The sequence below is a fragment of the Meriones unguiculatus genome, chromosome 2, assembly GCF_030254825.1.
Source record: "Meriones unguiculatus strain TT.TT164.6M chromosome 2, Bangor_MerUng_6.1, whole genome shotgun sequence".
Taxonomy (NCBI): Eukaryota; Metazoa; Chordata; class Mammalia; order Rodentia; family Muridae; genus Meriones; species Meriones unguiculatus.
The window spans coordinates 124,010,134-124,037,041 of NC_083350.1; the positions used below are offsets into that span (position 1 = coordinate 124,010,134).

Consider the following 26,908-nt stretch of genomic DNA (forward strand, 5'->3'; position numbering starts at 1 on the left):
ATAAATTAATTTTTAATTTTTTAAAAAAGCCTAAAAAAGAGAGAGAGGCGAGCAGAGGTTATTCTCTTTGGCTAGCTTTCCTCTGAGCTCATCACTAATTAAAATCACTGTGTATGTGCATATTTAATTGCACTGATCCTCTCCTTGGTTAGTTCCACTCTGTACGGTTTCAATTACTCCCACACTCAAAAAAGCATACTTTATATAAAAGAGATATATGTGCATACCATATCTGTTTTTATTCACAGTATACTACAACTGAAATTTTACGTTTATTTAATTGATGTTGGTGTGGTGACTAACACTGACTGTAAATATAACAGTATCTAGAGTCATCTAGAAAGCAAGCTTCTGGACACACCAGTCAGGGATTAGTTTAGGTGGAAGAGGCATCCTGAATGTGGATGAGAACCACTGCATGGCTTAGGGTGCTGTACTGATTAAAAGGGAAATCGAGCTCAGCTCAAGTATGTACCACTCTCATCTTTCTGACCTAAGATGCTACGCTACCAGCTGCTCAAGCTTCAGCTACGATTCTCCACACTACTAACTGTACCCTCAGCTATGGAGTAAACCCTGAACTTACTTCTGTCTGGAATTTTGTCACAGCAATGAGGAAAGTGAACAAAGCAGATGTTCTCAACAATGGTACAAAACTCATGAAGGCAGGAGCCATACTTTTGAACACTGTTCTCTTTCCAGCAAGTAACAGTGCTACATCTAAGACACCATTTTCATGGCTTCCAACTTTCAACAGAAGTACTTCTTAAGAAACTCTCCTTCCTGCAGACTTGTCTGCTGAGAGGAAGAATATGGTTGGTATTATAACACTTTTACAGGACCCTCGGTGTTCTTGGCTCTTCTTACCAAAAAAGAATGTGCTTTTTCACTTCTCCTCCCTATGATTACTTCACATTTGTTTACAAATTCAGGAAACAAGTTTTACATAATGCCTAAGCAGCAAGGCCATTCAATTGCCTAAGTTGCTACTAATTTAAACTCATCTAGTATAAAAATTATATATATCTATGTCCTGAGATCATAAGAATCTCCCAATTTCTCTTTGAAATTATACAAAATTAGTTTAGAATTTACTTTTCATAACTACTTTCAAAAGTATATCCCAAACATAATTATCATATATTTATTCCTTCAGCTTTAGTTGATATCTATAATGTACTAAACACTGTGGGTAGGAACAAGGAAAAATGAAAATAAGATCGCACCTCTACTCTTAGCAGTTTGCTTTTCTAGAGGACAACACAGAAGTCGACAGATGTCTTGGGGTTTCTACTGCTGTCATAAACACCCTGAGCACACATGTGGGAAAGCAAGGAAAGTCAGAACAGACCTGAAGGTGGGAGCAAAGGCCGTGAAGGGTGCTGCTTGCTCCTCCTGGTTTGTTCAGACCGTTTCCTTATACCACCCAAAACCACCAGCCCTGGGGTGGCAATGCTGACGGTGAGCTAGGCCTCCCACATCCATCATCAATCAAGAGAATGCACCACAGGCTTGTTCACAGGCCAATCTAGTTGGCATTTTCTCAATTGAGGGTCCCTCTTTCAAAATGACACTACCCTATGTCAGTTAACATAAAACTAACCAGCACAAAAAACAAAATAATACACCTAAGTGTCATAAAAAAGCAACCAAGGAAATGAGATAAGGCAGAATAGAGATAGAAATGTGCATTAGATAGGAGAGGAAGTATCCAGGGAAGTCCCTATGGGGAGTATTAAAGTGAGACCTCAAACACTACAAAAGAAGACCCATCCGAACAAAACCAATAGTGTATAGAAATGACCTAAGGACAAGAAAAAGTTTAGACAGTTTCAGGAACTCAAAAACCATGTGGCTCAAATAAAGGATATTATGTCATGTGGTGAAGTTTAAGATATAAACACAACAGCAACCCAAGCACTTGGAAGGTAAAGGCAGGAAAATCAAAAGTTTAAGGCTAGCCTTTGCTATGTATCAGGTTCAAGGCCAACCTGGGTTACATTAAGACCCTGTCTCCGGCGTGGTAGTGCTCACCTTTAGTCTTAATCCCAGCATTCAGGGAGGGAGAGGAAGGCAGATCTTGAGTTTGAGGCCAGTCTGGTCTACAGAGCGAGTTCCAGAACAGCCAAAGCTACACAGAGAAACCCTGTCTCAAAAAACAAAAAACCTAACCTGTCTCAAAGAAAGCAAAATACACACAAAGACAGACAGGAGAGACAGAGCTATAACAAGGCAGAGTTTCACTGCCCATAGGAAGAAGTGTTCCACTAAGGAGCCCTTCTTCAAATTTCTACATTTTTTTCAAATATTTTTCCTAAGACCATTCTGACTCCTTTTTCTGTATAATCTTCAGTGGAGAACAGTTCGTCCAGCACATTTAAAACAAAGTGCTAAGCCTACTTCTGAGCCAGACACAGTGGTGCATACCTGTAATCCCTGGAAGCTGAGGAGGGACTCCAAATTCAAGGCCAACCCAGGCTTCAGAGCAAGAGCCTGTCTCAAAAAGCAAAAGCAAGCGAAGCTTACATCTCCAAAGTCTGCCCTGATTGGTGCAGAGGAAAAGAAGGGATGACTACAAAATCCATTAATAAATGCTTATCCAACAGCTCTATCTTAGCTGACAGTCTCATAATGCAGGCTACTTTGACTCGTGGGTAACTGAACAAGTTGCTAACATGGCTACACAGTCCTTCCTGCAGCATTTATTCACTACGGCTTTGTCTGTAACTCCGGCCCTCTCCCTGCTCCAAACTTCACAGGTCTGTAATACTGATCAGCTCTGAGATTGTAGTACGTTTCTACTCTTCTCTCCATCAAAAACATTTTCTACTTTCTCTCTTGCCAAATCTCTCCGTCCTTTTGTACTAATGGTTCAACCATTCCTTAGTTTTAACTCTGAAGCTGCCTATTCGAAATAATCTTCCTTGTTCACAAGAACTCATCTCCCCCAGCTCCTGGGGAGTTCCCACTGTACCTCGACCTTGTATTTCCTTTTCTTTATCTTAGCTCTTTATAGTTTTGTCATTTACTTGTCACTGTTCTTCAGGACATCCTATCTCAGAGGTCCAGAAACAAGCCTGCTTTATTCACAACAGAGTATCAAGTGATCAGTACAGTCTTTTCTAAGTAACATCCAAAAAAGTGTTTGTTGAGAATAAGAGCAAAAAAGAGACTGTGTGCTCAGATACAGACAAGTGAATAAATGATAGGACTTTTGTAAAATAACAGGGCCCTGTTTTCCAACTAACAATTTTATAAAAGGATGCAGAATTGCTTGACTTAAAGTTCCACTCTTAAATATAAAACTGTATGTTTAAAAGAAAATGCTTAATAAAAGGTAAATTAAGAAAATATAATTCATAATTACTGAGGGATCATTAAATTACATAAAAACATTGGACTAATTTTCCCTTAAAAACACACATACACATACACTGGGGCAGCAGTTTAAAGGGTCCTGTCGCCAACCTAAACAACCTGAGTTCAATCCCAGAGACTCACACATTGAAGGAGAGAAGCAATAACCTTCACATGAATGTCTCACATGTAGAAGGAGAGAACCAATGATGTTCACATGAATGTCATGGCATGCATTCATCCACACATACATACATGCACAACAGTAAGTAAATGTCATATATTTTAAAATATAAAAAGCTAAAAATTTGATTAAAAGGTTTAGCTTTGAAATACTAAAATGTTATTCAATCACTTATCCAAAAAATAAGCACCACAAAATTAAGTTGCTGATACCTTTGTATGTACTCAGGTCATTGATGCTCAATGACAAGTACAAATAGTTTGCCCTGGGATTAATACAATAGTCCTGTTTCAGTAAGTAGAAAATAAATTGGTACTTACTCACACAATACCACATATTTTTCAAGAGACTCAATCAGCATTTTGCTATCTCCTTGATGAAAGTGCAGAGCAGGGAGGACGACATCATCCTTAAGACAGAATACCAAATATGACCAGCCCATCCCTTCTTTGCTTTGCTTGATTGATTTCAGGTCTGCCAAACTGAACAGGAATGACCATTTGCTTTTCCCATTCCTATGGCTTGAAGCATCTTAAAAAAAAGAAAATGGGGGAAAATTTTTGTTCGTCTTTTAAAGGTACTAACAATGCTCTTCATGTTCGCCTAAGTTTTTGTTTAACCCACAGACACACCCTATCACTCATATGACTTACATTTCCACCTACATAAGAAATGGCAGTATAACATTTCTTTAAAGTATTGCTTTTAAAATGAGTTATCCTATTATAAACAAATTCAAATATGCTACTGAAGTGTAGAATAAAATGGAATAAAGACAGGATCTCAAGTCTTTCAAGCTAACATCAAACTCATGAAATGAGGATACCTTGAATGTCTAATCCGCTTGTTCTATCTCTGGAAAACTAGAATCACAAGCATGTGTCACACGACCAGTTCATGTGGTGCTGAGGATTAGACTCAGGACACTGTGTAGCACATGCTAGATGAGCGCTCTACCAATGAATACACATAACCAGCTCCACCAAATTAAGTTCCTAATAAATTAAGAATGCATTTCAAACCAGTTATAGAAATGCAATGTTTTCTGAATTTGTAGTGCATGTGCAGAAGATAAAACCTTAAATCCATGAATACTATCAAAACTGTTAACAAGCAACTTAAATATTACTTTTTTTAAAAAATCATAAAACTGAACAGTATTTTCTTACTAGAAATATTTCCTACTAATAATTTCTAATGTTACTTCGCTTTTATATTTAACTCAGAAATGTGATGTCTCCTAAATCTAAAAGAAAAATATACTTTTTAAAAAGTTAATTCATAAGATATATCAGTCTTATTCAAGACATTTATTAATTCCATTCCACTTATCATACACAGAATAATGCTTACAAATCTTGTTTAAAAAAAGAGATTAATTGGTGCTAACCTGGATGCATATCACCTTCCTACACAATTAGAGATGCTACAGTTCCATTGTCTAGTAACATTTTCTAACAGGTACCACTTGAAAGCTGTCATAGAAAGCTACAGCAATTATCTGCATATACTGACCTGCATCACATCCATAATGGTTTGAATGGTGAACTCCTATCTAAAGGCTGATTACCTAGATTAAGTGCTACACCCACGTTTCATGTTTCAATAGTACAAAGCTCAGAATGGCACAAGCTCATCAGACAGGGAGAACAATTTATCTTATCTATCACCTGTGTGTACATATCTGAACTGCCCAGAAAAAGTATATGCTACTAAATTATTTTCAAAAACTAGAAATATTTTCATAGAAAAATAGCAATAACAAATTAAGATACACAACAAAAGAGAAAAATAGAAACACATATATGATAATAATTCAATTGCACTAAACTGAAACTATAATAAAACCATAAAAAGAATTCTACATAGTACATGAATTTGTGTATTTTAAGAGCAAACACATTATACAAATTTTCCCTTACTGAAAGATGCTACATATAGAGAGGAAGGCGCCTCACACATTTCTCCCATTTAAAGCTCTGACAAAGGTGAGAACTACTACAAGTCTTTCTATTAAAATAAAAACTTAAAGAGAGCTGTAACTTACAGAAAATATTAAAAATGCTTCATAAAAATAGTTAGGAAATTCAACTTTTATAAATTATTTCCTTAGGCCAGGCAAGCACATGTGTTCACTATGCCAACCTTAGTCTACACCCCAAGTTCCAGGACAGCCAGAACAATGTGGGGTAAGAGAGGGGCTGTCTCAAAAAAAAAGGGGGGGGGGGTAGGGGAGTGGGGAGGAACTTTGTTTCCAGGTACATCTCCAGTACTAGAGAAGTGGCTACAACATTGTATTGGGTTCAAATTCTGGCCTGATCATGAAAGTTTGTTCTTCTGGAAATAAATGATTTCAAAACACTAATCTGTTATAAAAGCAAAGAATTTGAAAAATATGTTAAATATTCTTAAGAATAAGCCTTTGATAACCCACTTTTTAAAGGTGTGTCCCAATTTTTCTTTACATATCGTGGTGGTGGGAGTACAAAGTAAAAAATGTAAAAGCTAAGAAACTGAGTTTCTTTTTATTTTATTTATTTATTTTACATGAGTGCTCTGCTACATGTACACCTGCATGCCAAAAGAGGGTACCATTTCTCTTGATGAGCCACCATGTGGGTACTAGGAATTGAACTCAGGACCTGAAATTGAATCTTTAAAAACATCTTTACAAAACATTTTAAGACTTTGTATAAGTGCTTTTTTGGCTCATAAAGAGATCTGATGACCTCTTCTGGCATGCAGGTATACATACAGCAGAGCACTCTTATGTAAAATAAATTAAATAATATAAAAAGAAATTCAATTTGTTAGAAATTACCTTCCTAGGCCAGGCATAGTAGCATATGTCTTTAATCTCAGCACTGGGGAGGCAGAGGCAGGCAGATCTCTGAAGTGGCAGGCCAGCCAAGTCTACATAGTGAGACCCTAAGATAGAAAAAGAAAAGAAAGGAAAAGAAGGTATTACCTTAGGCCTATTAACAAAAAGAGAGACTAGGAAAAGGAGGTGAAAGTACATACATGTATGAAAATGACACAATAAAACTATTTCTGTAACTTAAATGCCTTTGTAAGTTATTTCCCTAACATTTCACAATAGCAGAATCAGTCTCCTCACATCATAAGCCAGTATGAACAAATCACATAAGCAGCTTTTGGCTCAGCCACACAACTATACAATTCTCAACTTGAACCACACATTAAAATGCCTGACGCGATATACAGCAAGCCTGAAGCGATATACAGCAAGCCTATAGCCAACATCAAACTCAATGGCGAGAAACTTAAATCATTCCCACTGAAATCAGGGACAAGGCAAGGCTGTCCACTCTCTCCATATCTTTTCAACATTGTTCTTGAAGTCCTAGCTAGAGCAATAAGACAATTTTGTATCAAGGGGATACAAATTGGAAAAGAAGAAGTCAAAGTATCACTATTTGCAGATGATATGATAGTATACCTGAGTGACCCCAAAAACTCTACCAGGGAACTCCTACAGCTGATTAAAACCTTCAGCAAAGTGGCTGGATACAAAATTAACTCAAAATAATCAGTAGCCTTCCTGTATACAAAGGACAAAAGGGCCGAGAAAGAAATTAGGGAAACAACACCCTTCACAATAGCCACAGAGGACATAAAGTACCTTGGTGTGAACCTAACCAAGCAAGTCAAAGACTTGTATGAAAAAAATTTCAAGTCTCTGAAGAAAGAATTAGAAGAAGATATCAGAAGAGGGAAAGATCTCCCATGCTCATGGCTTGGCAGGATTAATATAAAAATGGCCATCTTACCAAAAGCAATCTACAGATTCAATGCAATTCCCATCAAATTACCGACACAATTCTTTACAGACCTTGAAAGAAAAATTCTCACCTTCATATGGAACAACAAGAAACCCAGAATTGCTAAAACAATTCTCTACAGTAAAAGATCTTCAGGAGGTATCTTCATCCCTGATCTCAAGCTGTACTACAGAGCAACAATACTAAAAACTGCATGGTACTGGCATAGAAACAGACTGGTGGATCAATGGAATCGAATAGAAGACCCTGACATAAATCCACACACTTATAAACACCTGATTTTTGACAAAGATGCCAAATCCATTCAATGGAAAAAAGACAGCATCTTCAACAAATGGTGCTGGTCTAACTGGAAGTCTACATGTAGAAAAATGCAAAGAGATCCATACTTATCACCCTGCACAAAACTGAAGTCCAAGTGGATCAAAGACCTCAACATAAAACTAGACACACTAAACCACTTAGAAGAAAAAGTGGGGAATACCCTTGAACTCATTGGCACAACTTCCTGAACAGAACACCAACAGCACAGGCTCTAAGAACAATAATAAATGGGACCTCATGAAACTGAAAAGCTTCTGTAAAGCAAAGGATACTGTCCTCAGAACAAAACGACAGCCTACAGATTGGGAAAAGATCTTCACCAACCCTATATCTGACAGAGGGCTAATATCTAGTATATATAAAGAACTAAAGAAGTTAAACAGCAAAAATTCAAGTAATCCAATTAGAAAATGGGGTACAGAGCTAAAAAGAGAATTCTCTGCAGAGGAATATCGAAGAGCAGAGAAACACTTAAAGAAATGTTCAACCTCATTAGCCATCAGGGAAATGCAAATCAAAACGACCCTGAGATTTCACCTTACACCCATCAGAATGGCTAAGATCAAAAACTCAAGAGACAACACATGCTGGAGAGGTTGTGGAGAAAGGGGAACCCTCCTCCACTGCTGGTGGGAATGTAAACTTGCACAACCACTTTGGAAAGCAATCTGGCACTTTCTCAGACAACTAGGAATAGCGCTTCCTCAAGACCCAGCTATACCACTCCTAGGCATATATCCAAAAGATTCTCAAGTACACAATAAGGACATTTGCTCAACCATGTTTGTAGCAGCCTTATTTGTAATAGCCAGAAGCTGGAAACAGCCCAGATGCCCCTCAGTGGAGGAATGGATGCACAAATTGTGGTATATCTATACAGTGGATTATTACTCAGCAATAAAAAACAAGGAAATCATGAAATTTGCAGGTAAATGGTGGGATCTGGAAAAGATCATCCTGAGTGAGCTATCCCAGAAGCAGAAAGATGCACACGGTATATACTCACTCATATAGACATTTAATATAGGATAAACCTACTAAAATCTGTACACCTAAGGAAACTAATCAAGAGGGAGGACTCTTGCTAAAATGCTTAATTCCTATCCAGAAAGGCAAAGAGGCTGGACATCAGAAGGAGAAAAGAGGGAACAAGTCAGGAGTCTGACACAGAGGACCTCTGAAAAGCTCTGCCCTGCAGACTATCGATGTAGATACTGAGACTTATGGGCAACCTTTGGGCAGAGTGCAGGGAATCTTAGGAAAGAAGTGGGAAACAGTAAGATCTGGAGAGGACAGGAACTCCATAAGGAGAGCAACAGAACCAAAAAAATGAGCACAGGGGTCTTTCCTGAGACTGCTATTCCAACCAAGGACTATGCATGGAGATAACCTAAAACCCCTGCACAGATGTAGCCCATGGCAGTTCAGTATCCAAGTGGGTTCCATTGTAATAGGAACAAGGACTGTCTCTGACATGAACTGACTGGCCTGCTCTTTAATTACCTCCCCCTGAGAGGGAAGCAGCACTACCAGGCCACAGAAGACAAGACAGCCACTCCTGATGAGACCTAATTGACTAGGATCAGAAGGAAGGAAAAGAAGTCCACCCCTATCAGTGGACTTGGGGAGGGGCATGCAGGCAGAGGGTGGAGGAAGGGTGGGATTAAGAGGGGAGGAGGGAGGGAACCACGGGGGTGGGGGATACAAAGTGAGTAAAGTGTAATTAATAAAGAAAAATAAAATAAAACACCTGAAGATCTTCTATAAATCAGATGCCCGAGCTCCAGCTACCACAGAGTCTGACTTTCTGGTTTTGTTTTTAAACCTAATCCTCCCAGGTGATTTCAATGGGTAGCACAACTGTGACCCAAAATCTTAGAAATCTTTATTGATTCTCATCTATGAAGTGCTTATGAAAGTCTGAAAGCTTCTGCTCACTCCTGAGGCCTGCCATCACTCATTTTAACAAGTTAACAGTATTAAGCAACAACAACAGTAAAATCATTTCTCAGACAGAAATCTCAACAATGTAAAGAACTCAATCACCCTTACATACCAAATTCAAACATCCTGGGTTTCATCTCTCTTTGACACTTTACACTGATCCTGGTAAGAATCTCTCCTTGCATTAAAAATGAATGCCTACATTCCTTCTTTTGCCTTCTCTACCCCCAAGAAAGACACATGCCTGGGAAATGACCTAGTAGCAAAGCTTATGAAATACTATTTACCAGTCCAATGCAACTATTTCCTATAGTTGATAAAGTGAAGTGTAACTTCTGTATGAGAATGAATCCACAGGCTACACAGTAAAATCAACTTTACTCAATAACAGTGATGTATAAATATAATAATACATGTTCCCCAAAAGATGTTGCTATTCCAAATTGCTCAACTTGGCTGTCAATGAAAATATGCTGGACTTTGAGTCACTAGCATATAACATGAGAATTTTTCCTGTGCTGCAAATCTGTCTAAACAATTGTCGAGCTATATTTTAGGTAATTGGACTGGAGAATTCGATACTACGATGGAGCAGCTGAGAGTGGCCATTGTCACGGTAAATTCTACCAGAGTGGACGCAGGACTAGCCACAGGATTATCAACATGGATTGCTGCAGCCATGAATCATCTGAAGGAATGGGCGGGCATGGGAGCGTTAGCAGGCCTTCTGGTGTTGGTCTCCTTGGTTTGCCTGTGGTATATATGCAAGATTAGAGTCTCACAACAGTGTGATGCAGCCATGATCATTCAGGCCTTTACAGCCATTGAAGCAGGACATTCTCCCCAAGCATGGTTGGATACCATAAAAAGCTAAAATGTTACGCTCAGGATGTGAGGCTAAGCACTGCACTCAGGGTCAGCCGCTCTGGACCCAGAGAAGAGCATGTCTGATTGCATGCGGGTTGATGCCCCAGGTCCCGCCTCTGAGAAAAAGGTATCGGATGGGTCTGATGCTCTTTGGGTGGATGACACCTAAATGAACATCGGTACAAAGTCCCAATTTATTTCTAATATCAGAGATCAGACCTCTACTCTTGCCTGATGCGTCTAAAACAAAAAGGGGGATCTGTAGAGAGCTGCGGAATGCTATGCCTTAAAGATGGAACTGGTTTCCGCCTTCCACCTTCCCGATGGTGAGTGCTCTCTGTCACGAACAATTCCACATTTGGCTAAGGCTGAGGATCTGGCTTGCTTCCATGTATGTGGACCTATCTGCATTGCCCACGTGGCACGCCTGGGTTGGCTACCCAGAGGCTATTTAAGCTGTGGGCTGGCTTTCCCCAGGGTCCGAGGATTGTTCAAGGTTCCTGAATAAACTGCATTGGAAAAAAAAAAAAAAAAAAAGATGTTGCTATTCTCTTTAGCAGTTAAAGATGTATTCTTAAATTCAGACCAAAATCATTAAGAAAATCTTTTCATTACAAACCACAAAGAAATCAATACTATAGAAAAAAAATACTGAACATGACTAAATAAGTGCTCAACTTTTTAACAAGCGTTCATAAATACATTGGCCAAATCACATGTGAGCCAGTTAGATGATATTCAGTATAAGACATGAATTCCATAGAATATGTGCTATTTTTCTGACATGAACAACATCAAACTGTTATCTTGGCTCCTGTAATCACATAGTAGATACAGATTTAAATATGCAAAGGGGAGAAGCACCTGAACATACGGAAGTCTGGAATGAGCTGCAAAAAAATCATAGTATACCCTGAGTATGCACGGTAACAGCAGTGCAGTCCATCTCCCCCTGCTGCCTCAGGATGAGATAACATGATTTTAAATTCTAGATTTAAAAAAAAACAAAAAACAAAACTGTTTTTTGTTTTTAAGACAGGGACCTGCTTTGTGAGCCAGGCCTGGAACTAATGATGTAGCCACACTGCCCTGAAGCTCAGGATTCCTATACTTTAGCCTCCCAGTGATGAGCTCAGATGTACCCTTATCACAAGGGCTTAGGAAACTTACTTTTTAAACTGTTTCTTATTATGATATTAGTAACTAAAAATAAAAAAGATATCTTTAGGTCCTCTTTTGAAGTCACAGCAACAAAATATAGTAACAGAACAGAACTTGTTATGAACACACAGTGGATCAGATCACCCCTCCTGACTGAGAACACTGAAGCATTCCCTTGCACATTGTTCAGTTTAAGACATCAAAGATTTAATTCATACCTCCATTGGTAGGTGGTTTCTTTTTAAATGACACCGTATTAACCATGTCCCATTCTGCTTCATAACTGCTCTGGTGCTCTGATCCGCGATGAGTTCTTTCTTTTGGGGCTTGGGTCCACTCTACAACTGAACTAGAGTCCTAAAACAGTAACATAAATATTTAAGTCTGAAGCTAATACATCAAAGTGCATATTATGTGAATGACATCCAAAAGCTGTGCCAGACAGCTTTTCCTTCTTGCTCGTCTGAATCAGGAGAGCAGGAAAATCTTGCTTCACACTCTGCAGTTAGGGTTGCCAAAAAACATGTACACAGTCAGCCAGGGCTCTGCAGGGGCTTTGGCTCAAAGTAAGTTTCACTTTACCCCCTCATTGTTTGGTTTTGCATGGAGTTGTTATGTCTGAAAATATGGCAGCCATCTTATGAAAAGACAAAGAAAGCAAGAGGTAAAAAGCATCCAACTTCCAGATTTTGAGATTTATGGGAAATAACTCACTATAGTGAGTTTATTTAGGCCAAAATTAATTATGTATTTTCTGACAATAAAAAATAGCTAAAAGCACAACCAGGCATAGGGATGCAGGTCTTCAATCCCAGCACTCAGGGACGCAAAAGCAGGCAAATCTCTGCGAGTTCAAGGCCAGCCTGGTCTACAAGACAGACAAGGCTACTCAAGGAAACCCTGTCAAAAACAAACAAAAAATTAGCTAAAAGCAACATATCTATGATATATAGCTGTAACATATCTAGCCACATATATATGAAGCATAACATAAATACATAACAGATATACATAGGTATAACGTATCTATACATCATATATAAAACATTTGATTTTAAAGAGAATAAAACCAAACATCTTCTTCTTTACAAAGGCCACTACACGTAAGTTAAAGAGAGGCTGAGGTTCTAACCATTACACTATCTTACATGGCAAAAGAGAAATACCCAGACTACAAAACAACTACCAACTTCATGAAAAACAAAGAGAAAAGCAAACAAATGCAAGTGGGCATGAGCACGTAAAGCCTCTTGCTGCCAAGCCTGGCAATTTGAGTTCAATTCCCAGAATGCACATGGTGAAAAAAACAGAATTGACTTCCACATCTACATAGAAGAATACTTTTAAAAGAAATGTAAACAACTGTAATTATGGCATTCATGAGATCTACACACAGCGATTATATCAACTTGAGGCCAGAGAGGCTACAAAGTAAGCTCCAGGCCGGCCTGAGCTACAAGAGTGAAATCCATCTGTAACGGCAATTCCCGAGCAAGAACTTGGTGCTGATTTCAGATACAGCAAATCCTCGCAGGCCACAGGGAGACGTCAACTCATAACAGAAGAATATGGGATCAGAACCAACCAAAGAAGCAACAACAAGGTTTGACTGTGACTGCCTTCAAAATAGGGAATATGTTAGGAAAGTAAAATACAATGAACTTTCTAAAACTTATATGACTTATTTTGAATTAGAATAAATTCTGTAATAAAATATTTTAGCGTATTTTTTTTTCGCATACGTGGAACCTAGGGGTGTGTGTGTGTGTGTGGGTGTGGGTGTGTGTGTGTTTAACTAGTGAAGAGATCAGGGATAGGGAATCTTAAGGATGGAGAAGAGGCAGAAAAGATATATGTGACACACAGAAAAAGGAACTACTGGAGGAAAGGAAGAATTCCAGCACAAAAAAGGCAGGAAGACAGGGGAGTAAGACACATGCATGCCTGTACACATACATATACACAGAGAGAAAACATGGCATTCTCCAAGTTGTATGTTTTTAAATACCTTTCCAGCATAAAGAATACTAGAAGAATCTAATGCATCATCCAATGGCCTCCAGTCCACTATTACTTCAGCATCCTACAGAAAGAATCACAAAACATATTTAGAACTCATCAATAAAACTTGTGCATCCTGAAGAAAGAAAGCATGAATTGTGTTTATAATTCATCAAAGTATTATAGTCTCAATCTATTTTTTACTTCTAAATGCAAGATAAAGTTTTAGGTCTGTAATGTTAGTATTTTACACATGCTAATATTTAATTGTTACAGAAATTAAACTCTATTTTTCATTATGAAAAAGTTGTATTAGCTACAATGATTACATAACCCCTTTTTCTTTTTGGTGAGAGAGGGTACCTCTGGTGCCACAGCTAAACTGAACTTGCTATGTAGACCAGGCTGGCCTGGAAATCACTGAGATCTACCCGCCTCTGCTTCCCAACTGCTAGTACCACCTTTACATACACATTTAAAATATTTCATGATTTTTATTGTTTTACCTAAGGTGTGTTTCTAGCATTATAAATTTACAACAATCATTCAAATATACACTATCTTACATACAGACTCTTCTTCAAAGCCTTGAAGAGAATCACTATCATAAATTACTATTAAATAAATCATTTCACAGAAACTTACCTTTTCTAAAACACGTAATATTCCTGAAATTAAGCTGTCTTGGTCACTGGCCTTTCCACAAGATGAGTGAATATAAACCCCTTCTTGTTCATATATAATCTGAAATAGCAAAACAAGAGTTACTTTTTTCCCTTTCCTGTGCATGTGCGTGTGTGTGCGTGTGCGCGTGTGCATGCAGGTTGTCTCTCTCCCTTCTCAGAGATGAAATTGCAGGTTCATCATCTCACTTGGACTCTGAATTTATGCTTACAGGACAAGTCCTTTACTAAATTAACCCCAGCTCTTAGCCACACTTTTTATTTTAATATCTCTTAAAAATAACTAAAATGAATTTTTACTTTTTAAATTTATGCATATTGGTGTTTTGCTTGTGTGCACCATTTGCATGCCTGGTACCTGTGGAGACAAAAGACAGCACCAGATCCCCTGGAACTGGAGTTACAGACAACTGTGAAACATGTGAATGCTGGGAACTAAACCTGAATCCTCAGCCAATGCTTGTAACTATTGAGCCATCTCTCCAGTCCCCCAAGGTGTTTCATATAATACCTGTCTGATTACCTCATATCCAAATGTATTACGGATTGATTGAGACAAGTAGTATTTACGAGGGCTGGAGAGATGGTGCAGAGGTTAAGAACATTGGCTGTTCTTCCAAAGGTCCTGAGTTCAATTCCCAGCAAACCCATGGTGGCTCATAAGCATCTATAGTAAGATCTGATACCCTCTTCTGGTACGCAGGCACACAGGCAGGCAGAATGACGTATAAATAATAAATAAATCTTAAAAAAAAAAAGATGTATTTAAAATTCATGAATACTCCTATATTTATAATGGCTATTTTAGGAACCAGGTCAAATCTAAATGCATTTTTTTTGTGTTTCATACATGCTTTACATGCACACATGCCTGTGTCTTGATTATAACCAGTCAAGTGAGGTCAAGGTGTGGAATTTTCTACTTGTGGTGTCACCTCAGCACTGAAAATGTTTTAGATTTGGGGACATTTCAGATTCTGAATTTTCAGATTATAAATGCTCAACCTGTATTCAAACACAACATACAGACTTAAAAAAGCTTCAAACAGATAAATTAGAAGAAATTTTGTTTCAATACACGTTTCTCTTTTTTTTTGGTTGGTTAAAATCACACTTATTCATCTCTATAATAATGATGTTGGACTAAATGCTATGGGCCAAATGTATAAATAAATTCAACTATTCATAGTCTGGAGCGGGGGTAATCATCAGTGACACAATGCTTGCCTAGCAGGCACAAAGCCCTAGGTTCTATTTTCCAGCCACACAACACTAACAACATTTTAATATTTTAAGGTGAAGATACCTGATAAGCTAGGGCCAGACGGAAGGAGAGAAGGACACCCCCTCTCAGTGGACTCAGAAGGGGGCAGGAAGGAGATGAGGGAGGGAGGGGATGATTGGGAGGGAAAGAGGGAGAGGGCTATAGCTAGGATACAAGTGAATGCATAAAATTACTTAAAAATAAAAAAATTAAAAAAATATTTTAAGGTAAACATTGAATTCAAAGTAACAATCTACTGAAAACATCCAAAAGAACAAACAATGAAATATAAGGAACAGGTGCTACAGAAGCATATTCTCATAAAAGATCATCATGTTAGTGTACTTTTATAACACAGGCATAAAATTATAGGGAAAATGGTAATTTGTTTGTTTTTTGTTTTGTTGAGACAGGGTTTCTCTGTGAAGCTTTGGCTATCCCAGAATTCACTCTGTAGTCAAGGTTGGCCTCGAACTCAGTGTCCCGCCTCCCAAGTGTCCAGCTAGCTATAATATGGGAATTTTAAAGAGTACTTCCAGGCCTTTCCCCCTCTCCTATCTCCAGTGGAACACACAGATCTCCCTTCCAAACTTCCTTTCTCCCACCCATTGCTTTGTTGCAGCCCCCATCTCCAGCAGGCACGCCCTGGGAACTCAAAGGCCACTCTGACCAGGGAAGCAAGTAGGCCAACTGCAGATCTTCACCTCTCCCTCCATTCCTCCAAATCTAATCATCTAGCCCTATCCCGAGCTCTTTAGCAGACCTTCTACTGTGGCCTCTTTGCCCCCATTCCGAAGGGACTAATCAGATCCTGTTGAACACCCTGCTTTCTTCACTCCTGTTCCCCTCAAGGAACCCCACACACACAAAGCCAATCCCCAATACCCAGAAATGCATTTTACCTGGAACCCCCAGCAGCCACACCTACCTGATCCCAGAAGAATTTCCTTCCAGGCAACAAAGAGACCACACTTAAGAAACAAAGAAAACAGAAACCAAGAAATAACACACAAGCGCTCCCAACAAAGACAAGACCAGAGATGAACACCTACAATTATAATCTTCCCAATCCCAGATGCAAGAATAAAAACACAATCAGTAACAGCAAGAATATTATCTCCAATAGCAACAACCTTAACACAGCAGGCCCTGAGTATTCCAACATAACTGAAGCACAAGGAAAAAAAACTTTAAAACAGCCTCTATGAGGAAATAAATAAATCCTGTAAAGAAATCTATGAAAACACAAATACGAATGAAAAGAATAAAACAGTTCAGGATCTTAATATGGAAACAGAATCAATAAAGTAAACCCAACTGAGGGAAAAAATCTGGAAATGAAAAGCTTAAGAACTTGGAACAGGAACCACAAAAGCAAGCCTCACCAACAGAATACAAGAGATGAAAGACAGATGCTCAGGCACTGAAAACATGTTAGAAGAAACAGATACATCAGTCAAAGAATATGTTAAATCCAAAAAGCTCGAGGCACAAAACTTTCAGGAAATCTGGAACACTATGAAAAGACCAAATCTAAGACTATTAAGACTAGAGGAAAAGTAAAATGAAGCAAAACAAAAAGACTGGTCAAAAGCACAGAAAACATTTTCAACAAAATCAGAAATAAATACCCCTAACCTAAGGAAGGAGATGCCTACCAAGGTATAGGAAATATATAGAACACCAAATAGACTGAACCGAAAACAAAGTCCTTCTTGACACATAATCAAAACACTAAACAGAACAAGAAAAGACTGTTAAAAGCTACCAGGGAAAAAGACTAAGTAACATATAAAGGCAGACCTATTAGAATTATATCTCATGTCTCAATGGACACTTTAAAACCCAGAAGTACTTGGACAGATGTCCTACAGATTTTTCAGAGACCACAGTTGCCAGCCCTGACTACTTCACCTAGCAAAACTTTTAATCACCATAGATGGAGAAGACAATCCACGATAACTGCCTCTGCCTCCAGAGTGCTGAAATCACAGGTACACAGCTCAATGCCCAGCTCCTCTTTAGTAATTTTTTGAGAGAAAACAGCAAGTCACAAAACCCAAAATTCTAAACTATATTTGTACTTTCTGCAGAAGACAGACAGGTTTAACTTTCTAATTTTAAAGGTATAACTTTAACTTCTAGAAATTAGTAAGGCTGCCTGAAATGGCAAATAGAAAGAAGTGAAAGTAGCATCAGCTACTAAATTTTATGACGTTCCAGAGCTCCATCTCTCTGTGGATTCTACATCCTCTGAACTCAGTCTGAACTCAACCAGATTTTTAAAATGCTTAGTACAAAAAAGATGAATTGCATTAAATACATACACATCTTCCTTACTATCCCCTAAGCAACATAGCATGTTTACTTTACATAGTCTACTGCAGAGGTATTATAATAAAGTATATAAGATACACAGATTGTGCCAGGTGGTGAGGGTGCACACCTTTAATCCCAGCACTCAGGAGGCTGAGGCAAATGGATCTCTTAGTTCGAAGCCAGCCTGGTCTACAGAGCAGGTTCCAAAACAGCTAAGAAACACTGAAAAGAACCCCAGAACTCAGGAGGCAGAGGCAGAAAGTTCTCTGCAAGTTCAAGGACAGCATGGTCTACAAAGCGAGTCTAAGACAGGGCTGTTTTACACAGAAAAACCCTGTCTCAAAAAACAAACAAAAAATACAGATTACAGGCAAAAAATTAAAATAAATATTTAAAAATAAATAAATAACCAGGTATGGTAGTACATGCCTTTAATCCCAGCACTCAGGAGACAGGGGTAGGTACATCTCTGAGTTCCATGCCAGAGGACTACATAGTGACACTATCTAAATAAATATTTGCTAAGGCAGGGCTAGTGAGACAGCTTAACAAACAAAAGCACTTAGTCTGATGATTTGAGTTAGAGCCCCAGATCCCCTGGTGGAGAGAGCTGACTCCTCAGAGTTGTCATCTGGCCTCCATCCATACATGTGCTATGGCATGTGCATAGCCATGTAACACATACACAAGTATACACACATACACACACACACATACTTTCAGAATATTTGTTAAGATACCCAAGCATAAAAAAAAAAAGATACCCAAGCAGTTGAGTGCATATATAAAACTTCTAATGATGCCCTACTAACATTAGTAGCCTTTAGCAAAGGAACCAAATCAGATATTAAAATAACTCTGAAGACCATAATCCAAGCACTTGGGAAGCTGAGGCAGCAAGGTCATCTTTAGCCATCTAACAAGTTCAAGGCCAAGCCTGGTTATCATGAGCTGCTGCTGTCTCAAATGATGCTGGGGAGGAAGGTGATAATGATAATAAATAAACAAAGAGCTTGGAGGGCTATAGAAAATGATTTAGAACAAACTTGCTGACCTCAATTTAGCAAAAAAAGTTAAAATTAAAGAGCAAAAATGAAACAGCACCACAGATAAATTCAACTCAGCAGACAGAAACAGATGCACTTTTACATTATCCACTTTAAAACCATGTTCTAACGAAACTGAAATGAGAACACGTCCAGCACAGCAGTGGGCTTTTATAGTTTCTGTACTGACGTGGAACTGAGTGATTTATATTGCAACCAACTATTTTCAAAAACTAAAGATATATAAAAAGCATTCACCTAAAATATTCGTTAATAAGGTTAAGGTAAATGTCTTTCCCTAAATTTCTCCAAATATGCAAAGTTAATAGCAACTATGTTAATTTTATAAAGTAATCTACAATCAAAAAAGGGCTTCAAAAAATCAAATTACGTAAAAGCTTTTTGGCTTACAGAAAACAACTTAGGCTTTTAGCTACAGAAAGTATGTCCAGGAAAAGACAGCATGAGTTCAAATATGTTGGTATGTTCTACAAGTAAACACCTAAGCACCTAACTGCTATCACCACTTGCACAGCCACATGCACCTTAAACTGTTCTGTTCTGCATAAACCTGCTCTTCATATATTGCTTTCATATGCTCAACAAGAGCTGCCAACTGGTCAATTACCCTGAAAGCCTTCCACCAGCCTGACCCTGTATTCTATTCTCTGTCAGCCTTTCCAAGACACTGGCCCCTCATCAGGTCTGGAGTCATCTGCACAGACACTCTTCCACCCTACCTTCTAATTATCTGTGTAAGATGTGTAAGAGATAACCAATGCTACAACTCATCTTTCTAAACTGTCCGTCTGATTATATCTTCACAGTTTAATTTCCCGGGACTCCACCTTTCACTTCTACGATGACATTCCACCTCCTGACGCCCAATCTTTCCGCCAGTGCCCACTCTGAATCTACCTGTTTCCTGAAAACGTTGTCTTCCCATGTGAATTCTGTTCCTCAACACTACTACCCCTCCTCTCTACAATTTCTGCCAAACCTTCAAATGAGTACAAGCCTGTCCCAACACCATTTCACCTCATCTGATTTACAAGTGCCTGATCTTCAGTTTCAAGAAGACATTTTCAGTTTCTTCAACTCTAGCCAAGGAATTTAGGAATGTGAAGTCTATCCTGAAGACAAAGTCCACAAGAGTTCCAGGAGGAGTGGGTCAGCCTTGCCCTTTCCAAGGCAACACTATGTCTAACAGCCAATGATGAACAACTGCAATAATCCAAGTGGAGAGATTCGTGGCAGTTTCAACTAAGTCAGTGGTGGTAGGAATCACGAAAGATAGGTGGCCAGGAAGACAGTTAGAAAATCAAAATAATAGGATTTTGTGACTTAATTTTGGGAAGCGAAGAGAAGAAAGGCAAGGACAAAGCTGGCACAGACAGATTATTTACATGGACACAGCTCGCAATTCTAAGAGTGTGCCTTTGAGACGCAGAAAGTGTAGCAATTCTCAATGAAAGACAGGTCTGTGGCTTTATAAGGACATCAGTATGCAAAATTCAGACATGAGTGAGACAAAAATAATCTAGCAGCCCAAGGAGTTGCAAACTGCCTCAGTGAACACTGGCTTCCCTTACATTAACAATTACATATATATTATAGTAGAAGGAAAGGCACAAAACATCTGGCAACCAAGTTCAATCCCAGAGATTCACATGGTAGGAAAGAAACTACTCCTTTAAGTTGTGACTCCTGTAAATTGTTATCTGACCTCCACATACATGCTGTATCATGCCACACACACATAACTATTATTATTTATCATATAAAATAAATAAAATGTAACTTAAAATTTTAAACAATACAATCTAAACTCTAGTGTGTGACATGATAGTAATCCCAGTACTGAGAAGTGAAGCAGGAAGATAAAAGTTTCAAGGCTCCAGAGGCTAGCCTGGTCTACAGTGAGTCCAGGACAGCCAAGGCTACACAGAGGAAAAAAGGCCCTGTCTCAAAAAAACAAAAAGTTAAAATGTTTTTTGTTTTTGTTTTTTATTTTAAGATACAACAAGCAATCAAGATATCTCAATGGGTAAAACAGCTGTCATGCAAGCCGGACAAGCTGTGGTCCATCCCCAAAGCCTTGATAAGGGCAAAAAGATAACCACCTCCACCAGCTGTCCTCCAACCTCCACACCCATGCCAGAGCAGACACACACAATAACAACAGTAATAAAATAGTAATAATAATTGGTAAAACAGAAAAGAATTACACTTTTAAAAAAAAGGGGGTGAACAAAATGAACAATAGGCTATTATAGCTATGATAGGTATTAGTGGGTCCATCTCTCACATTCATTTTCTTCATCTGTTGCTCTTTTCATCAAGTATCAACAATGTTGGGACCTAGTTTATTAAAGCTAAACTAATATCCAACTGTTTAGTTCCCAATATTACTTTCCCTGTATTTCATAAACATACTACCCTATTTGTGTACTGCCTTTTTTTTTTTAGCATAACTATTCAAAACCAACATTCCTTAACAGCAGTTAAACAGCAGCTATGTTTATTGAGCACATGCTTGATGCCAAGATCTACTGTAAATGTTTTGCAAAAAACTCAATGCACCAACAACTCAATGCCGGAAATATACTCATACCACTTTATGGGCAGAGGGAAGCTAAGTAATTTTCCCAAAGTCATACAACTCAAGCAGCTGAGCCAGGTTTGATCCTAAGCAATTAAGACTAGCTCCTTAACCATTGCCATAGTATAATGACATTTATTCACCATCAAAACTTCTACGATGTCTTGGGCTGCAGAGATAGTCAGCTGTTAACAGCTAGGCTCTCCACAAAAGTAGCAAAACTATGACTTCTAAAACACAGTTATTTCTCACTACCCAAAATAAGAATGAAAAAGAGATAACACCCATACCAAAATAATATAGTTTAACTTTTTAAGATTCTGCCATATCCAACCAACCAACTAAAGGAAAACAGATTCAAAGAGTAATAACAGCACAGCACCTACTACAGGTCAGTCAGAACTCCAACACTTTAGTAATTAATCCCCAGAACCCCACATGACCATCTTGCAGACAAGAAGACAGAAGCAGAAAGATTAATTGAATGAAGTAACTAGGAAGTGGCTAGTTTCTGAAACAGATTTGGCTCCACTCTAAGCTCTTTATTCCTACGCAGAATAAAAGAGGTTAAAAGTTCCTTCATCAGTCACCTCCAGGCCCTCAAAGCAAAGTAAGGCAGGGTCGTAAGTCTCCATGATACATGTCAACACTGAGATTTGCTTTTAGAACTGTCAGCCTAGCATTTGCTCCTTTGGTGTGGGGCTTGTGTTGTCCTTTTTAACTGTCACAACTGAAATCTTTTGTGATTTTGTAAACATCTACAACTTTAACTCTGGACTAAACAGGGAAGGAAAGAGATTAATAATTTACCTATTCAGGACAGGTGAGGTGGTGTACCCCTTTGATCCCAACACTGGGGAAGCAAAGGCAGGTGGATCTCTGTGACTTCAAAGCCATCCTTGTCTACATATAAGTTCCAGGACATCCTGGGTTACAATAGAGAAACCCTGTCTCGAAAAACAAAACAAAACTTAACCTACTCACTTCTACCATATTCCTCTGCCTAAAAAAGATGGCTAAGTAGAAAAAACATAATGTTAATGTCTTTTTATAGCAAGTTAATCAATTTGGATACTCTAACAGGGTAAAGCTTCTCTTCTGTTTTTGATAAAGCAAAAGACAGTTTTGCATCAAAATTTAAAAAAAAAAATCAAAGCACAATGCCTTGAGGTCTGTTTTACATACAGCTAGAAGAATGAAGACACCACAATGATTAAGTCAGAAATGAACTTAGAGCATAATGTGCTCTCTCATTATGCTGCCTTGATCAGCAAAATGTATGCCTATCAAGGCAGCATAATGAGAGAGCACATTTTGGTATGGGAAAACAGTTTTAGTGGAGTGATGGGGACAGGACTGCTCATTCAAATAAGGTGATGAAGCAGAGTTACAAAACACGAGAATAATTTTAAGTCAGTCTATGGAAGGTAATAATGGCTGTAGAAGGTGGAAAGAACCCTGGATCTCACAACTGCTTTATCAAGGGCTCTTTCAGAATCAATGAAAACTAGAAAAGAGAAGTGTAGTTTAAGTTGTGAGGAACATCTTGGACAGTACCAGATTGGATCAACCCAAAATACAAAAACAAAAAACAAGGTAACTTTCTAATTTGTAATCAGTCAAAAGATGATTAGCATTCACCACAAATACAAAGACTAAAAACGACAAGAATGCCAAGGATATAAGTAACCCTAAAATGGTTATTCGAAAGAGCAGGAGAATATGTACGCATGTACGTTTCCTCAGCTTCGTGCACTCCTAAGCACCCCAGTACCAAGAAGCCTGGCATTCCTTCCATTCTGCAGATAAAGACGACGGCGAACAGAGAACTCTTAATTATCCAGTTGTCCAAGGTCACAATTCCGACCAATGGCAAAGATAAGACCATTATGTGATTTTCCCCAGCCCGACCTGCTAACTTCACAAACGCTGTCAAATAAATTCAAAATGGGGTGAAATGCAACAGGGAGAACATCTGTGACACTGAAGGGAGACAGAAAGCTATCTGCCACACGTAAACAGTCCTTAGTGTTCTCTGAGTCACTTCCAGCCGGTCATGGACCTTTACGAAGCAACTCCGCACTGGGAAAGGCTGCCGGGTGCATGTCTTGAAGCAGATGACCCTAGATACCCTCTGCATGTAAGCCGGCAATAAAAAGAAAAAAAGACAATCTCCTCCGCACCTACTGCTGGCTCCTAACCCACTAGGAGGGTGTCACCGACAAGCACCCACACACACAGAAACGCCCCCGAAAACGCTTCCCTAGATGAGCCTAGCACGGTGTCAATCGCCGGTTCCCCTCGCAGAAACAGACCTCGCTACTCACAACCATCAACCAACTGGGCAGTTTTCGAACAAGATCCCGAGCTCTGAGAACACAGCAACACAGCTCCGGGCCAGCGGCTCCGGATGGTGACTAGACGCTTTCCCTCAGCGACAGAAGACAGAGAGCCAAGCCAGGGTGGTGAGGCGAAGGGCTTCTACAAAAGGCCTTGGAGTCGGAAGGGCAGACGGGAAGAACGGGAGTCCCGGGGGAGAGGGGCGGGATTCAGGGGTCCCTGAAAGGGTCCGCGCCCCGGGGCCTGCACGGCCTGGGAGCGGGAACCGTCTAACGCCGGGCTCGCCCAGCGGCCACAGCTGACACCCCGCGGGGCCCCTTCGCGGTCACACCCCGGCCGCCCGCTACGCCGACGCGGCCCGCGTTCCCCTCCCTTCGGCCGCCGCCCGCCCGTCCGCCCGCCCGCCGCAGGCCACCGGCCAGGAGCGGCCGCAGCAGCCCGCGCCGTTACTCACCTTCCCGCTCACAACGCCCGCCGCCGCCATGTTCCCCGCGCGTGCCTGCTGATGACGTAGCAGGACCTCACGTGTCTCTCCGACTCACAACAACATCCGGCCGGCCGACCGGAAATAACATCCGGGAGGGAGGGGGCGGGGAGTAGCCGGGAATGCGATTGGCGAGCGGGAGGCGGGGCGGGAGAGTCCTCCGGACGCATGCGTGGTGAGGGTACTCCGAGGGTGGAGCCGCCGAGCCGCTCTGCTCACGTCTTCTTTGTAGTGGTTCCTTTTTAAATTGAAAGGCTGGTGGGTCAGCGCCTGCTCCCCTGGAAGTTTGCTTGGGCGTGACTCTTCCAACCGGAGGACTGCGGAATCTCGGTGTGCTGGAAGGAGCACCTTGTTTAGACCCAGGACGCACTGTCCCGGCTTTCTTCCTTTAAATAAGTCGAGGCAAAATTGCAATTGCGTTTAACGCCCGCCCTGGACGTTAGAGGTTTCTGAACCTGAGCGTTGTTGCTGACACTCACGCATGACCTTGAGCATGGTATTTTTATAGGAACTGTGGTTACTACCACGCCCTTTATCGCTCCAGAGTCAAAGGTACATAGTTTAGAGCTCCCACACAGCTTAGTGGTTATGACTTCAATTCCTAGATTCACCCCACTCTTCGGCGTGTAAAGGAAGAATGGTGCGTGGTTGTAGGGATCTCCCCAATGTATGGAAACAGGCTGGTAAAATAGCGAGTTCGAAATCTAATTCCTTCTCTAGCGATGCGAAAGAATGCAGAGAATGATTGGATTCTTGCAGAGCTCTGAGAGTTAACCAGCCCCAGTACAGAATAAACGGTCGTTTTGCACCCAGGTGTCACCAGTGAGGTAATTCTGTGTTCACACTGTCAAGAGCAGTTGGCAACTCTTCTCAACCTTCCTAAGGCAGCGACCCTTTAATACACTTCCCGACGCTTTACTGCACTTCCTCTTGTGGTGACCCCTAACCATAGTTATTTTCGTTGCTACTTCGTATTAAAATTACTGTTATGAATCGTAATGTAAATATTTGTGTTTTCCAATGGTGCTAAGAGATTCCTGTAAAAGGGTGATTAGACACACACACACACACACACACGTAGAGAGCTACAGGTTGTGAACCGCTGAGTTAGAGCATTTTGAAGCTACCTGAGTTAAGTCGCAGCCAAATGGAACAGGAGAAAACATGATTAGCGGGTTCTGCAAATGTCAGGAATGTAATCGGATCTTTACTTTTCGTTTGGTTGGTTGGTTGGTTGGTTTGGTTTTGGTTTTATTTGAAACAGGGTTTCTCTGTGTATCCTTGGCTGTTCTGTGCTCTCTTTTTACACCAGGCTGGCCTCGAACTCACAGAGATCCAACGGCCTCTGCCTTCTCAAATGTTGGGGTTACAGGCGTGCGTCACCGCGCATGGCTTGCACCAGAATCTTAAAGGAGACCTCATGCTTAGCGCAAAGGAGAGTCTAAGCACTAAGCGTCAGAGATTCCAAGTAAAGCCAAGATCCCCATGCCCAAGCTGGCACTGAGTCAGGGAATAATTCATCTGCAAGGTTTTAAGGCGGTGAGAGCACATGGCGTATTCGTGGTATTAGGCGTTAAAGACTGGATTTCCCCAAGTGAAATGGACATGAGTGGCAAATGGAGTTCTAATATTGATCAAAATTGGATTTAACGGTACCTCAAAGGGATGGAGTGTGATTAAAGGGGGAAAAAAAAACACTATGTTATGTAAAACTTAAAGGGTGTCAATAAAATAATAATTGGTAATAATAGTTATCTAAAACACCTTGTAAATTTTAAAAAACTAATGTCTTAAATATCCAACAGTAATATCATTGGCAAAATGTGTTAGCTGTCCTGGAGATAAGTTTTTTGTAAAAAAAAAAAAAAAATTAACTTTTTTCTTAAATATCTGACAATATTTTCCTCTGTGAATAATAGCTTGACAGCTGGAGGCATCTCATTAAAAATGTGGCATCCCAGGTTCATCTGCTACTTGTCTATCTTAGGCCCAACCTCAGGTGCCCTAAGTACTGGCTCAGGGCATGATGTCTTATTGCCTGTTGCAAGATATTTGATCACACTGTGACACCCCAACCGCAACCCCAATAATGTGCTGTTTAGTGGAAAAACCTGTTTCTAGTTGTGGTTTGGCTCCACCCTAGCACACACCTTTAATCCAAGATAGGTCTAGAGGCAGAGGAAGCAACCAGCTGACAGGTAGTAAACTTAGGAAGAAAACCTAAAGAATAAGAAGTCAGGAAGGCTGATATATACACAAGAAGCAGGAGGGAGGGACGTTCAGTTTGAGGGTTTTTGAGATAACTGGGGAAGGACAGCTTCCTCTTTCCCTTCTGGGATGTTGGCTGAGGAGGGAGGTCAGCTAGGTGCTTTCTCTGCCTCTCTGAGCTAGCAGACTTTCTTTTTTTTTTTTTTGCAAAACACAAGAGGGTCTTTTTATTGTAAATTACAAGCTGCAGCTTGGGCCTACATAGCCCCACCGCCAAAGCGGTGGGAGCTGAGCGCGCTGTCCCCAGGTTAGTTGGGTGAT

At 40.0% G+C, this 26,908-nt stretch overlaps 1 protein-coding gene across 2 annotated transcripts in view; it reads right to left on the reverse strand.

Annotated features, from left to right (window-relative positions):
• Tbc1d15 (TBC1 domain family member 15) overlaps positions 1–24,460 on the reverse strand; it is a 57,499-nt gene extending 33,039 nt beyond the window's left edge. For both annotated transcript variants that reach the window (XM_021644837.2, XM_021644836.2), the window contains exons 1-5: positions 24,350–24,460; positions 14,287–14,385; positions 13,649–13,723; positions 11,859–11,997; positions 3,862–4,072 (exon numbers count right to left, since the gene is read on the reverse strand). In XM_021644837.2, coding sequence (XP_021500512.1) covers positions 3,862–4,072; positions 11,859–11,997; positions 13,649–13,723; positions 14,287–14,385; positions 24,350–24,379 — 554 coding nt within the window. In that variant the 5' untranslated portion in view covers positions 24,380–24,460. The remainder of the gene's footprint in view (positions 1–3,861; positions 4,073–11,858; positions 11,998–13,648; positions 13,724–14,286; positions 14,386–24,349) is intronic.
• Positions 24,461–26,908: the final 2,448 nt, after the last annotated feature.